The sequence below is a fragment of the Mytilus edulis genome, chromosome 5, assembly GCF_963676685.1.
Source record: "Mytilus edulis chromosome 5, xbMytEdul2.2, whole genome shotgun sequence".
Taxonomy (NCBI): Eukaryota; Metazoa; Mollusca; class Bivalvia; order Mytilida; family Mytilidae; genus Mytilus; species Mytilus edulis.
In genome coordinates, this window is record NC_092348.1 from 3,218,686 (window position 1) to 3,235,124 (window position 16,439).

Below are 16,439 nucleotides of genomic sequence, written 5' to 3' on the forward strand. Positions count from 1 at the left end.
TAAAAACGTGGTTAACATGTGTGATTATGTTAGAATTATAAAAACACAAGCACTCGTTAAAAAGCTGTTTTGTGCCAAAATTATTATTTAATGATTATTAATTTCAAACATAGGGACTTTGTTTATCAAGCTAATCTGCGATATGTATGTTATGATATACTTCAATTTGGGAATGTAGAGACTTAGTATAGCTATCGATGGAATCAGTGAATTTGGAAAGTTCAATAGGCAAATATTATACGTCTTAATTTCAGCAAATTTGAATTGTCATTATTTCCACCATAACTGTACATATATGCATGTCACGGGTTACATCTTACGAAGTGTATTTGAATTTGTTTTTGCAGAGAATTCCGCTCAAGCTAGCAACTGTTTTAAACTTGCAGCGACGTGCGATTTTGTTTGTGACGTGTCGAAGGCATCACTGTGCCTTTGCAATGAAAAACAGCAACACCAACGTTATATCTTTTCTTTTTATGTGATTGATTTTACTGGGCATGTAATGATTTTGTGTCATGGCTGGATACCCCATATCCTTTGTTTTACTATTAAACTGACAAAAGGATACATTTTAAAAACGTTGTTGCGCCAAATTTCACCAGCCCAGTAGTCAGGACTTCGATGTTGACATGAATATCAATTATGTGGTCCTTTTTATAAATTTCCTGTTTACAAAACTTTAAATTTTTCGAAAAACTAAGGATTTTCTTGACCCAGGAATAGATTACCTTAGCCGTATTTGGCATAACGTTTCAGAATTTTGGATCCTCAATGCTCTTCAACTTTGTACTTGTATGGCTTTAACACTATTTTGATATGAGCGTCACTGATGAGTCTTATGTAGACGAAACGCGCGTCTGGCGTACTTATTTATAATCCTGGTACTTTTGATAACTATTGGAATCAATTGGCTCTACTTAAATTGTAACATAAAGCGAACCTCTATTAAAAACACCCAAACCATGAAACGTTATAATAGTTACGAGAGTTTCACAAATGTTTTATCAAGTTTTTAGTTATAATTGTTCATGCAATCATACTATAAACAATGATACCCCCTACAACAACTCGAAAAAAAAACAAAAAGCAAAAAGACAGGGACGCTCGCAGATTATTTTCAAAATTCAAAGCTGCAACATTTTGTTATTATCTATATTAGTGATATGTTAGGCTTAATACCTTTTTGATCTAAGCGTATTTAAATAAAATCCTAGTACCTTTAATAACTCATTATGATCCAAAAATATCTGCAAATAAATCATTAAAACTACCAATATTCTTCATTTAAAAACGGATTTCAAAATTTTAATGTTTGTTAATTTACCTTAAAGAATGATCTTTATCTATCTTGAAAATATATTAACCTATACAGACATAAGTTGATAAGGTATAAATGCCAATCACATAAATATCCACCACAAACATAGCTCACATAGCATCAAGCACATTTTATACACCATACCAAGCTAAAAAATGCCTCGACATGACTAATTGTGAAAAAGTCAAGCGAGAAAACAAGGAGTCTGATTTATCATTAGGCTGTAGCATAAACCAGTTGATGTTTTTCTGTATGTAAGAAGAAGATAGACGACCTTCAACAATGTAAAAACCCATTCCATATAACTAAGTTATTTTGATTTAATTTCTATTGAATTAAGTTAGGAAAAGAAACGATCGTTTCCCTAAAAATGTATTAATTTCATGAGGAAATTTTTCAATTAGGTTTCTAATACATTTCACTGAATCTGTGTACACAGGTAAGGTATGAAGTAAACATATTTCGTGTTCAGTAATAATTTGATTTTTAATCAATTAATTCATTTAAACATTTTTAAAAGGCGAATTTTGATGTATTATTTCTATCTTAGTAAGGCTATAACCGATTGAAATTTAAGTGGTTATGTTACTTTTAAATCGTCTTTATCATCTGTCTATTGAAACCGTAGATATGAAAGTAATATGAGTGAATAATTACATTAGATGTATGTTTCATTACAATTATAGATTATCGTTGGTTATCTCAACGAGATTGACTTGCTCGCTTGAGTCAAGTTGACTTGACCAATGATAATCTGTTTATCGCTATTTTACTTATGACGATGTTGTCAATTTCATATCAATTTCATTTGCAACGCCACGTGGTTCCTTAGTTTCTAGCAATAATTTTCCATCTCAAGCGAGTAGCATGATATGAAAATTATCACCAAAACAAATCAAAGGAAAAATGCACAAAAAAGCGATAATACATTTTAATTTTAATTGGCTAACATCAATCTCGAGTTGTCCTAAAATAAAAATTCATTTTGAAATGAATTGTAACGTTCATGATGACACGAGCTTCAACAATAAAGTGCACAGGTTGATAAATGAAGAGCTTAATTGTAATCGTGTTTCCATATCCATTGCAAAAAAATGTAATTATACGTATTGAATGCTTCTGTTTGTTTATTTAGTGTTGTAAAAGCGTTGACTGTGCATAGATTTTTAAATTGAAGCGCGTACGTGCTTCATACAAAATTTACTTCGGTAAACGCTTTTACACCCCAATAGATTTACAAAAAGAAGCAATCAATTCTTATATATGTCATGTAAGGATACTTTGCGGATTTCTCACATTTGTTCTTTATATTTAGCTTGTAAAGGTTCAGAACTTTAATTTGGAAGGTATAACTTTATTTTGGGGATTCTAATTTGAAGGCCGTACATTAACCTATAATGGTTTACTTTTATAAATTGTTATTTGGGTGGAGAGTTGTCTAATTGGCACTCACACCACTTCTTCCTATATCTATATATCAATCATATTATGATATCACTCCTGTAGTACATAAATGTATTATACATAAATTATTCTTTAACATACTCTTAGTATCAAAGTTTTTTAATATTTGAGTAACCGATAAATAACACTTAAAATTGCTTTATTAAACGTATTCTGGCAATAAATAAACCACCATTTTGCAGTAGCATTAATTGGTAAATAATAGTAGATGAATGGAACTTATAAAATATCATAGACTTGTGTTGGTATATTAAAGCAAACTAAATTTGAATGTATGAAAATAGATAGAAATGATTATTTAAACATATCATAAGAAAATAAAAGAAATAAGAGAAAAAAATAAAATAAAATAAAAGTTCTAGACGACTTTTGCATACACCATATATTTTTCAAATTTTGATTTCGTGCATGTTTACCAACTTATAACAGCATTCTTACAATTGTACGAAAGGTACGTACGATTGACGAATCATACGTGAACACCGTCTGAAGGATCATATATTTTGCCTCGTTTCTAAATATGACAAATCATAATCAATGATGTCATGGGACTAAGATGGCCTCAATGTTAGCTTTACAATAGGTTGGTTCCCTCCGTAAAACATTCAGTATTCATTCGGAATATACAAATAAGAATGTCAATTACGGCCGGGAAACAGACTAGCTTTACAAGACCATTACATTGCATTCAACGATAGAGGTCAAACTTGAAATTTCGTGTGGCATAGAAAGGTCTGAATGTACGTGTTAAAAATATAATACCACCAGATAACTCAAAAATATTTTCTAAACAAACGCTCGTTTAAAGAAGAAAAAATACCGCTAGAATAATAATAAAAAAATATATCGATCAGTGCATTATTTCACCCAAGAAAAATTTCCCCTCCCCTTCTCTCGAAAAAGAAAAGAAAAACAATAAACCCAAAAACAAAAGAAAATACTATCTAAGTTCTGTGTTTGCAACTCCATTTTTTTCAAATTTAATCAAAATTATGAAAAATACCAATTCGTCTCTTGTTAAAGTTCACGTTAGATTAATGTGAATCTCAACAAAGTGAAATTAATATGGAAATTTTCACATGAGTGTCATGTATAACTTCATCTGAGGTGAATCTCGGTGATTTTTTTCACGTGATATTCATATGAAATTCACGTTAAAGAATTCTGCCTGTGTATATTTAATATCTAAACTGAAAGTTAGGAAATATTTCCTATAATTTTAAGTTGGCTTCCTTATCAAATTAACAAGAATAAAATGTGTCCGTGTATATGTGACAATGATATTACTTGATTTATTTCACTTGACTGGGCAGAGTTTAACCCGTTCGCTTATTATAGACCAGTCCATCTATAAACAGGTGATTTGGGATAAACTCATCAGTGAAGTGTCTAGTTATGGTCATTGATTCAGATAAAATATGTAAAAATTAAAATAAATAATTAGATACAGTCGTTCTATTTCTTGTAGTGCGGAGTTTCATATCCGTAAATTGCCAAATGTTATTTAAATTATTTTATTAAAAAATTCACTTGAATTTTACGGAAAAATAAATCATGTTATTTCCACGTGACATCTATAACGTGAAACTCACATGAACTGATTTCATGCGATCTTCACGTATAGGCATATATTGCGAAATTCCTTTGAATTCCACCAGGGATTCACATGAAATTGATGTGAGTAAAATTTTCCTGTGTATGGTGACACAAAATTGACACTCATATTTTCATGTTGCAATGATTAACGGCCAAGGGTCATTGGCCACTGTTTAAGAACAATATTTTCCCTTTTTGTGTGGCATCGTTTTTGTTTAATGTTGTTTCTTTAAAATCCATACATACAATGATAACAATACATATGAATATATATACATAACGTTTTAATGTATTAATTAATATATATAAATGTCTAAGAATATAACTTAAACACACTAATTAATACATTAACAAGTTCTATCTTATTTTAAATAGAAATACGCAATATTTCGCTAAACAAATTAGCTTCACCAGGCGTGTGCATCTCTCAAGGTAAAATCGGAAGCATGCTGAGAGATGCACACGCCTGATGAAGCTAATTTGTTTAGCGAAATATTGCGTATTTCTATTTAAAATCTAATAGAACTTTTTAATGTATTAATTAGTGTGTTTAAGTTACATTCTTAGACATTTTTATAATTTTAATTCAATAACTGTATCAGGTTATTTTCACAAACTGATCCACGCGTAAATAGATTGAATGTTGATTGTTGCTATTTTTAGACATTATATATATACAACTCGTCTTAACATCAACCAAACAATGTTAGATCTGTAAATTTGCTTTCGCGAATTTTTTGTTCTTCCCTCATCGGGATTCGAACCCATGCTACTGAGATATCGTGACACCAATTTAACTGCACTGTAGCCGTCCCGCTAGTCCACACGACCACCTGGGCGTCATAAAAATGAAGCTTTCGGTGGCCGGGTGTTACAATGGTACCTTTCCACGTCAGTTTTAATCTAGCATCGTACTACAGTACATGATATATAAGGCATGGAGATGTTATTTTTACAGATCATCAAAATTATCTATAGTAAAGGATCCTACAAATTAATGTAAGTAACTATCTTCCAAGGTTAATCACTAGATGTTTATCAGTTTTTTTGTGATTTTACTTTTTGTAGGGTTTAATTGGATTTCGGTTTTTTCTTGTCACTTCAGTTTCGTCAAGTTTTCGAGGAAAGGGATATGGCGAGTTTGACAAAATAATCATTCCATTCGGAGAGATTGTTTCTTGGTACAAAAAGAAACATTTAAGGACTCTTATGTATATTCATGTTTTTTTTTAAAGTGTATACACCAGAAGTTACTATGGATGGAAGAGAAAAGAAGGGTATAACCTTACGAGAGATGGATGGAAGAGAAAAGAAGGATATGACCTTACGAGAGATGGATGGAAGAGAAAAGAAGGATATGACCTTACGAGAGACAGACAAACCTGGTCGTACGTTTATTCATTACGGGATTATACGAAAAAAGTAAAAATAAAAAAAATACCAAACAACATCGTGTACGTGTGTAAATCACAGCTTGATAAATGAATTAGGTTTGGACAATTTACTTGAAAAATTCGACATATACCCTCACGACAATTGCTAATGAGGAAATTCGAAATATTCATAGGTCTGTTCGATGTATCTTTGGAATTTCAATCAAAGATGAAGAACTGGATTTTCCGTCACTGTATTTGATACTAGTACCTAAAAGAGTGACAAAAGATACCAAAGGGACAGTCAAACTCATAAACCGGAAATAAACTGACAACGCCATGTCTAAAAATGAAAAAGACTAACAGACAAACAATAGTACACATGACACAACATAGAAAACTAAAGAATAAGCAACACAAACCCCACCAAAAACAAGGGTGATCTCATAAACTGCACAGGTCACTTACAAACCGGATATAGTGCTGGGTCTTCCAATAAGTCCACAAAATCGCTTTCTTATTTATTGAAATCAAATTTATCAGCAATCCTAGCTGCGCTTGAAAGTTTTTATGTGAAACTACCTATTATAGGGGTGGCGTGAGTCTAATGTGGATACTATAAATACAATTAATCTAAGACTATTTTATCTTGCAAAAGTACTAAACATTGACTCTTCTACGCCTTACAAACGTATGTCCATTCAAACTTAAAGAAAAAATTTAAAAAGTTATTGGTATGCAAAGGTATACATAGGTACAAAAGTATTGCTTTGTTACAAGTATCGTGCCTTAGGGAGGGATAAATTCTACTCTGATCCAAACAATAATTCGCTGAAACTGGCATTACTTACCAATATGCTTTAATTCATGATCGACAACATTACGTTTGATTGACGTGTTATTTAACAATCCTTCGGCATTCCCTTGGGAACGAACGTTGTCACTATTCTAGCCGACTTATTACTTTCTTCTCAAGACGATGACTGCATACAGGTACTTCTTAGGAAGAATGAAAAGAAGTTAGCAGTATCCTTTAACTTTACTTTCCGCTATAAAGATCATGTTGTCTCATTAAATATTTCAAACTATGGTGACAATGTGAATGTATCTATCCCATCGAACTTGAGATAAAGGATATTACAGATACAGTTACGTTTGCCTCATATCTTGGCTTACATCTTGAAATTGAAAATGAGGGTCAATTGAACACTAAACTTTACGCCTGAACGGATTATTTAAGCTTGCCATTTGAGAACTTTCTGTTTCTATGAAGCAACATTCCAGCAGATCCTGCATAAGTAATACATATTTCCAAATTGATACGTTATACCCGGGCTTGTATTTCTTATCATGATTTCCTTGATAGAAGGTAACTGCTCACAAGGAGTCTATTAAACCAAGAGTTCCAAATGTTGAAGTTGAATTCATCCCGTTGTGAATAATACGGACGTAATCACAAGTTGGTTGACCGTTATGGTATATTCGTTACACACATGATAGCGGATATGTTCATAATGTCGTAACTATAATGTCGTCTTCTTTTCACGATTATGACCTCACAAATATCAAACGAAAGACAGGGCACCCATGAGAAGACGCAACTCCATCAGAAAAAATCGTGCCTAATTCACAGGTGAACACGTGTTTCAATCGGGAAAACAAACAAGGGGCAAGGATTGTTAAAAAAAAACCAACAAGGTCTTGCTCTTAGGATAAATCTTGTTCTTTTTTATGGATATGAATATGAAATACAAAGGACATTAAAGGGATAAAACTCATTAGTCGAAAATAAAATGACAATGTGGTGGATAGAAAAGAAAGAAGAACAAACAAACAACAGTACACAAAACACAACGCAAAATCAAAGACTGAGTCAAAACTGGGGGTGATATCATGTGCTCAATAAGGGTAATGTATCCTATTCTTCATCCTACTTACTGCTTTTTGATATTTTCAGCACAGCATTTGGCGTGATAAATTCATGAATCTAAAAGTAACAGATCGTTTTGACGTTACCTAGTTCGCTACACATTTTGTAATATAGCTCAAGACAAGGCATGCTTTTTGTCTAATTGTTAAAGTTTATATTAATTGTGTATATTGGATCACAATTATGTCATTTAGTTATTGGTGAATAGAACACTCATTAACGAACCTAAATATATATTTGTATCATTCAGCACACAGTACAACAGCAACAAGAAATAAACGTCAAACATATGACGCACCGTATGAAGTTGCCTTTCAATTGAAAGATAGCATCTTTGACCAAAATGAAGACGAAATCCTACCAGGTGATTTCCCTACTTTACTAACATATATACACACATTAAGAATAATACAAAATATTTACCGCTTGTTTGACTTACATGTTTATTCATTTTTTACCAAACAAATCTGGCAAAAACCCGAACAAAGAAAGCAAGATGAACATATACACGATGTATGGGTTGCTAATAAATGTAAAAGAATCCGGTAGTTCATGCATGGATTTGGCAGTGAAATATGGTTACTTTAACTGAAACAAAGCATTAATTTGTTCCACCATTGTAATGCAAAAATCAAGGAAACACGTTTGTGGGTTTAAAGAAATGATTTGATTTTGAAATACGAAGAATAATGTTTCTTAAACGCTTTTTCATATATCCAACAGAATATTCAATAAAAAAAATTACAACATACACATAGACATAAGTTTAGGAATAGCAGCAATCCGTTGCCTTTTACTACTTACTGCATTACATTTTGTCCATTGGGACCAGTTTAAAAATAAAAGGTGCTCTCAATGTTGAAGACAGCATGGTATATCTATATATTTCAAAGTCTTTTAGTGTTTAATGGATAGTAGGCTAATGAGCCATCATTTGATATTTCTATATTTTATTTCCCCGAGGGTATCACCAGCCCAGTAGTCAGCACTATTGTGCATAGATTACCTTAGCTGTATTTGGCAAATCTTTTAGGAATTTGGTCCTCAATGCTCTTCAACTTCGTACTTTATTTGGTCTTTTTAACTTTTTTGGATTCGAGCGTCACTGATGAGTCTTTTGTAGACGAAACGTGCGTCGGCGTATATACAAAATTTAGTCCTGGTATATATGATGAGTTTATTTACAGAACCCAGCAAATTAGAAACAAGATACAAACGTCAAAAATATGACGACCCGGAAGAAGTTATATACCAATTGGAAGCTGAAACTTTTAACAAAAGAGGAGACACAAGTCAATCAGGTACTGCTCCTGTTAAACAAAGCACCAATACGCATTACATATTTATTCTCTGTTTTAGCTTTCATGTTTCATGCAAGGTTACGAGGATAGGTACATACATTTCATAAAATGATTGTTAAAAAATGAAAAACAAATCCATACTCATTTTCATTAAAAATGTTGAAACTGACTAATATTAACGCTACATGGATCAAAACGTTGATTTCCTCCCGTAAATGATAGGCGAACATATCATAGGAATATTTCAAATACATAGTAAAAAACGAACTAACCATGTCATGTAAAAAACAAAAACCTACCAAAAAGACATACAATATCTTTGTACCCTTCTGGAGAATCTGAGATCACTCCAGTTTTGGGAGGGGGTGGTGGTTCGTATTGCTCTATCTTTCATATATGGGTATTGTGTACTGTTGTTTGTCTGTTTGTCAATATTTTATTTTTTAGCCATGGCGTTATTAGTTTACTATCGAGTTTGAATGTAACTTTTGTATCCTTTGCCTCTCTTTAGAAACCCATATAATTCGAAAGACTGTGCTATTTGTTTTTAATTGTTTTTTAAGTAAATCATGTTTTATTTATAGTTTTTCACATCTGTTAGTGGATACATCAAATACCGGTACCTTATCCCATCCCCGTTAACCGTTAGTAGTATATGATAAATTTTGTTAGTACTTGTTAGTTTTATTTGTCTGTATTACATACATTTATAAATTATTAAACTGTGCAATTATAATCTCACCAAATACTTATGTGATGTCATTCAATTCAAAAGTTCAGGAAACACGGATTAAGTTGAGGAAATATTCTAAAATACAAAGACATTATTTTTAACTGCTTTTTTTATATACAGCACAGAATTTGATGCTTTGAAATATAAGTTTAAATAAACAGACCATTGTCTCCTCTTTCGTGAAAAGCATATGATGTTAGGGAATGATTGAAACTGCCAAAACAAACCATGACCAGCTAACATACAACATATTTGTATTTCACCTCTAAATACAAATCATGAAATATTCTTTTTGTTAATACAGAACACTGTAAAAAGGTACCCAGAGGTCAAACACATGACACTCCGGAAGAAGTTTTATGTCAGTCAGAAACTGAATTCATACCCAAAAGAGAAGACAGAAATACATCAGGTATTGTTTCTTCTATTCATGCACAGGAATACACATCAATAATAATAAGGAGGCGAAATATACCAAAATAACATCCAAACTCATAAATCGAAACACAAAGTTGACAACACAGTAGGAAAAAGAGAAAAAAAGATCAAAAGACACGAGACACAACACTGAAAACCAAAGACTGAACCAAAAACTTTTGTTAATCTCTGGAAATTCTTTTCCACACGTGGCACCCGTCGTATTGCTCATGTAACAAGTTTCATTCGGTAGGTCACATTCTGGGTTTCGAGGACGGTATTTTTGTTACAATAGCTTGAACATATCGGTTGTCATCTGGGAAACAAATATTCCATTACAGTCACTCAACACGTGATTGCGTACGAAAAATGTACGAACGGATGATTTCAGCTTCTATACTTGGAACATTTGGTTTAAAAGCTTCCTTATGAGCAGCAAGGAAATCATAAGAGAAGAGAGGCGAAAGAAACAACAGGGACATACAAACTCGTAATTCAAGTCGGAAATAAGCTAAAAATGCCGTGGCTAAAATAAAAACAACAACAGACAAACAATACAACACACAACATAGAAAACAAAATACATGCCCAACTGCAATATTGTATCAACTGGGAGTTGTATACTCCATATGTAGGCGCAGCTGGAATGTTGCTTTATAGAAATGGAAAGATTTTAATCGAAAAGCTGAAATCAACTCTTTTGAAAGTGATGGTGAACACGAATTAAACATTGATTCATCCAGTACAACTAAGAATTAAACACGTATACAGGGTTGGAAAATAATTTCATTACGAAATAAAAATGATATCATAAGTTATCTACGTTCAGATCCGTAAATATGGATATTTTAACACCATAAAGTATCCAAGTACACCCTGAGGCGAAGCTGAAAGGTGAACAGGGCAATGAAGGGTGTTAAAATATCCATATTTACGGATATGAACGTAGGTAATGAATTTATCCACGATCTTAAGCCAAATTTGGCGATTTTTACAAAAATTTTACCACAAGGGTAACGTGAAAACAACATTTTGTTCATTATCTAAAAATGTTTTATTGAAAGTTGGAAATTTGACATATTTGTTACGGGGTGTAGGGTACTACATTTGGTAGAACCCTACAGGTAGTCGAATATAAGACTTTCTAATCAAGAGACATAGAAACCGGAATGAGTCATACTTGGTGCCCAATGTTGTAAGAGTTACACCATAGACAGTACACATAACGTCAACGTGGGTCATTTGCATATCTAGGTCAGCAGTCCCATTCATTTTACAATTTGGCAACCAAGTGATGCATTTACTAAAATGAGTGGAAATGTTCAACATAATAAGATAAAATCGTTAGTTGATTTGATATTTTAATTACAGACATCATGGATAATTTACCGAATTTGATTTTCACACGGAACAATGGATTTTGTATAGACTTGATTAAACCAATCAAAATCATAGAAATATACTAAGCCGGGGATAATGCTTCTTTTCGTATTTTCATTATTCCGCGTGGTATGTTATTTAATAAACAGCAACAAACATATACATACACATAAGTAAAACTGTAACTGACCGTTTCTCAATACTAAAGGCCTGTATGGTTTAGGTGCACATCAATTTCCACTTTGTTGAATGGTTGACTTATTAGCAAGCTTGCATATATCTTTTTCATACAGAACATGGTCAAAAGGAAACAAGATCCAAATGTAAAAAGAATCACACACCGGAAGAATACGTATATCCCGAGGAATCTGAAACCTTGTACAAAAGGGAATACGAAAATCTATCAGGTACTATTCCAGCTCAATGTTCACATGAAGACACATCAATACTCATACCTTCTATTTTAGCGAGAAAAGGCGAGAATTGCATACATTTGACATGAGGATTGTTTAACCATATAAATAAAAGAAAAACAACTAAATTTTATAGTAAAGTTGGAACTGAACTATTGGATGTTTATCACGAAACACGCATGTTTCCTTACCACACATTCATGTATTCAGTTAGGCATTTTGTGTAATAAAAAGATAATTTTTATCAGTTAATTTGTTTCATATTTTGTCCGCGTAGACCGTTTATGAATTTAAATAATGAATACTGTTTTTTATTGTTTAAGGTTGTATGATATATTTGTGTAAGCATCCATGTCATTTAGTGTAAGATGACCAATAAGCAATAATTACTTATCTATTATTTGTCTCATACAGCAGACAGTGAAGATGACAAAAAATCCAAATTTACACATGACGCGCCTGAAGAGGCTGTATCCAAATTAAAAGCTGATACCTTTCACGAAAGACAATACGAAAAAACATCAGGTAATATTCCTGCTTTACAGATAAACTCACTCTAAGACACTTACAAAATATTCATACCACCTTTGATAACTATTCACAAAATACTTATACCACTTTTGATAACTATTCACAAAATACTCATACCACCTTTGATAACTATTCACAAAATACTCATACCAAATAGTTACGTATCTTTTCGGTTACATGTGTTTTAAGGGTTATTGGAAAAAAAGTTCATAGATTTGAAGACTGGATCACTTAAAATGTCAATAAAATCATCTGATCCTGGAAAGAAAAGAGGTACGAAAGATACCAGAGGGACTGTCAAACTCATAAATCAGAAATAAACTGACAACGCCATTGCTAAAAATGAAAAAGACAAACAGACAAACAATAGTACACATGACACAACATAGAAAACTAAAGAATAAACAACACGAACCCTAACAAAAACTAGGGGCGGGAACGGCGATCCGGAAGGGTAAGCAGATCCTGCTCCACATGTTGCACCCGTCGTGTTGCTTATGTGATTACAAATCCGGTAAATAGTCTATTCCGGTAGGTCACATTTATGAAAGGAAAGAGGATTGTAGTTACGACGTAAGGAACATGTCCGATATCATTTGTGAAACGGTTATTCCATAACGGTCATCCAACTCGTGATGGTGTCCGTAAAATTTTCTAAATGATGATTTCAACTTCACCATTTGGAACTCTTGGTTTAAGAGCTTACTTATGAAAGAAGTTGATAGTGAACTCATTTATCTAATCTTGAGTCAAAACATTGATATCGTCTGCTATTACAGTAAACAATTGATTAAACATAAATGTAAGGTTAAGAAACGATTCATATTTACCACAGATCCAATGCCATACAAAAGGTACAACTTATTACTTTAGTATCATATCTTGTGACAATACTGGTTTGTCTGAATGTAAACAGCCAAGCTTTATGCCCAGTACCAAGTCAGGGAAATGGCCATTGTAATATTATAGTTCGTTTCTGTGTGTGTTACATTTTAATCTTGTGTTTTTGTTGTGTCGTCGTTCTCTGATATTTAATGCGTTTCCCTCAGTTTTAGTTTGTAACTCGGATTTGGTTTTTTTCTGTATCGATTTATGAATTTCGAACAGCGGTATACTACTGTTGCTTTTATGTATGGTTTATATTTATATCACTTTGTTTTCTTTCTAAAGTGCATAGAAGAGGTCAATTACCTATCATAGGATAATATTTTATAAACAGAATACAGTGAACAGGATACAAGATCCAAAAGTCAAAAACATGACGCCATAGAAGAAGTTTTATACCAATGGGATGCTGACTCCTTAAATATTTTAGAAAGGGATGCCGAAAACCCATCAGATACTATTCCTGCTACATAATCTCAAAAAGACAAAGCAAAACTCATATCAAATATTAATCTATTTTGGCCTACATGTCCCAATTTGTGTCACTGAAATGAGCAGTCCACATTTATGCTTAAAAGATCGCTTTATAAGATAATAACAACATCCTAGCTCTTGAAATGCAGTTCAATCTAAACTATGTATCGATTTGATGAGTTGCGCCCTTTTAAACTGATTTGTATAGCTTGTTCGTATGTCGTGCTGTAACACCATGGTCCCAGGTTGGGTGCTGTTCAATAGTCATAAATCGATTTAGCGAAAATATACCCTAGTCCTCTATAAATCAATAGTATAGTACGTAACTACTTCTTAAAAATAGGACCGAATTTTGATTATAATGATAGAAACATATCTGTCATCTGGAATTAGCTATTCTAATAACGGTCAACCAACTCGTTATGACGTCCGTAAAATTATGGAAGAGATGATTTCAACTTCACCACTTGGAACTCTTGGTTCAATAACTTCGTTGTTAGCAGCATCACTCAATCGAGTAAATTATAAACGAAATTGTATACTGCATCAACTGGGATATATATACTCCGTGTGCAGGTGTTGTCTGAAATATGCTACATCGAAAAGTAAACAATTGGGAAGCTGAAATAATCTCTGTTGTAGTAAACATTTGTTCTATCTGCAATGGAAAACAAACGTATTTGTCATTAAGGTAGGACTGGATCTAACTAATATTACGACCTTCAAATTTATAAACTGTGACTGTTACTATTGAGCTGTGTGATTAACTGTAAGAGTATGATATACACAATTTATTACTAATATATATTATATTTTTACTTTATGAAGACGGTTCTCATTCTGTATACGTTGGACCAAACATTTCTTGGATGGACATGTTACATGATCATAACATGCGAGCAGGTTTGTATTGTATTAATATACATTTAAACAAGATAAAGGATGTAAGGAAAAAAAGTCAAAAATCTAGCTTTGAAAGTTCTTGGTGCATTTAAAAGACATTTACCTGTGTACAATAGTTATCAAAGGTACCAGGATTATAATTTAGTACGCCAGATGCGCGCGTTTCGTCTACATCAGTGACGCTCATATCAAAATATTTATAAAGCCAAACATGTACAAAGTTGAAGAGCATTGAGTATCCAAAATTCCAAAAAGTTGTGCCAAATACGGCTAAGGTAATCTATGCCTGGGATAAGAAATTCCTTAGTTTTTCGAAAAAGTTTTGTTAACAGGAAATTTATAAAAATGACCACATTGTTGGTATTTATCTCAACACCGAAGTGTTGACTACTGGGCTGGTGATACCCTCGGGGACGAAACGTCCACCAGCAGTGGCATCGACCCAGTGGTGTAAATAGTTATCAAAGTTACCAGGTTTATAATTTAGTACGCCAGACGCGCGTTTCGTCTTCATAAGACTCATCAGTGACGCTAATATCAAAATATTTATAAAGCCAAACATGTACAAAGTTGAAGAGCATTGAGTATCCAAAATTCCAAAAAGTTGTGCCAAATACGGCTAAGGTAATCTATGCCTGGGATAAGAAATTTCTTAATTTTTTTTGAAAAATTCAAAGTTTTGTTAACAGGAAATTTATAAAAATGACCACATTATTGATATTCATGTCAACACCGAAGTGTTGACTACTGGGCTGGTGATACACTCGGGGACGAAACGTTCACCAGCAGTGGCATCGACCCAGTGGTGTAAATAGTTATCAAAGGTACCAGGATTATAATTTAGTACCCCAGACGCGCGTTTCGTCTACATAAGACTCATCAGTGACGCTCATATCAAAATATTTATAAAGCCAAACATGTACAAAGTTGAAGAGCATTGAGTATCCAAAATTCCAAAAAGTTGTGGCAAATACGGCTAGAACCTGATGTTCTGAGTATTTACCTGACGTACGATTTTCTATATCTTATTTTCTCTCAAATATAAGAGGGAAAATGGTGTTTGACCTCTTATTCTTTTTTAACAGTGGCAACCATGTTTGTTACCTGACATGAAATATGAAAAAAGGGAAGCAAAACCCTGAAATCAGTTGGTTCAAATTAGATAGAACATCTTAAAAAGTTTATGACGAACGGATAATAGACGCCAAGTAAAGGGAATGATCGCATGGACGTATAATTATATATTGCCTTTATTGGTTTGATTATACAAAGGTAAGGATTTAAGGTAAAACATTTCTGTCTTGGAGAGATGACGATGAGAAGATACGTAGAAGATAAAATTTATTGAAATCAGTCCTAACACTTTTGAATTCCTTTAATCATGTTTTTCACCTTTCTTTGCAGACATATATTTTCGAGGAAAGCGGGAAGGTCCATCGTCACGAGGAGATGGTGCAAGTGTTCCTAGGGGTTTCATGAAAGAGGCATCTGAGAACATATCTGCCGTACCAATTGTGTTCACTCCACCACCCCCTCCTCCACCCCCTAATCCACCGATATAAAAAAACATTGTTTAATCTCATTTCATTTTTCAATATATTGATCAAGTATGCTTTAATATGTGACAAGTAAAATGTAAAAAAATCATATCAGCTAAATAAATGTTACGTGCTACTTGAAATATCGTACTGCTGTTGGCTATGTGTAAAGAAAGGGCGATC

The 16,439-nt window shown here is 32.9% G+C and overlaps 1 protein-coding gene across 1 annotated transcript; it reads left to right on the forward strand.

The window, feature by feature from the left end:
- Window positions 1-1,483: 1,483 nt before the first annotated feature.
- Window positions 1,484-13,815, forward strand: LOC139522653 (uncharacterized). The gene is made up of 8 exons (XM_071316121.1): window positions 1,484-1,568; window positions 5,614-5,766; window positions 7,932-8,045; window positions 8,869-8,982; window positions 10,020-10,127; window positions 11,806-11,919; window positions 12,340-12,450; window positions 13,676-13,815. The coding sequence occupies exons 1-8, from the start codon at window positions 1,484-1,486 to the stop codon at window positions 13,813-13,815; spliced, it is 939 nt and encodes a 312-aa protein (XP_071172222.1).
- The last annotated feature ends 2,624 nt before the right edge of the window (window positions 13,816-16,439 follow it).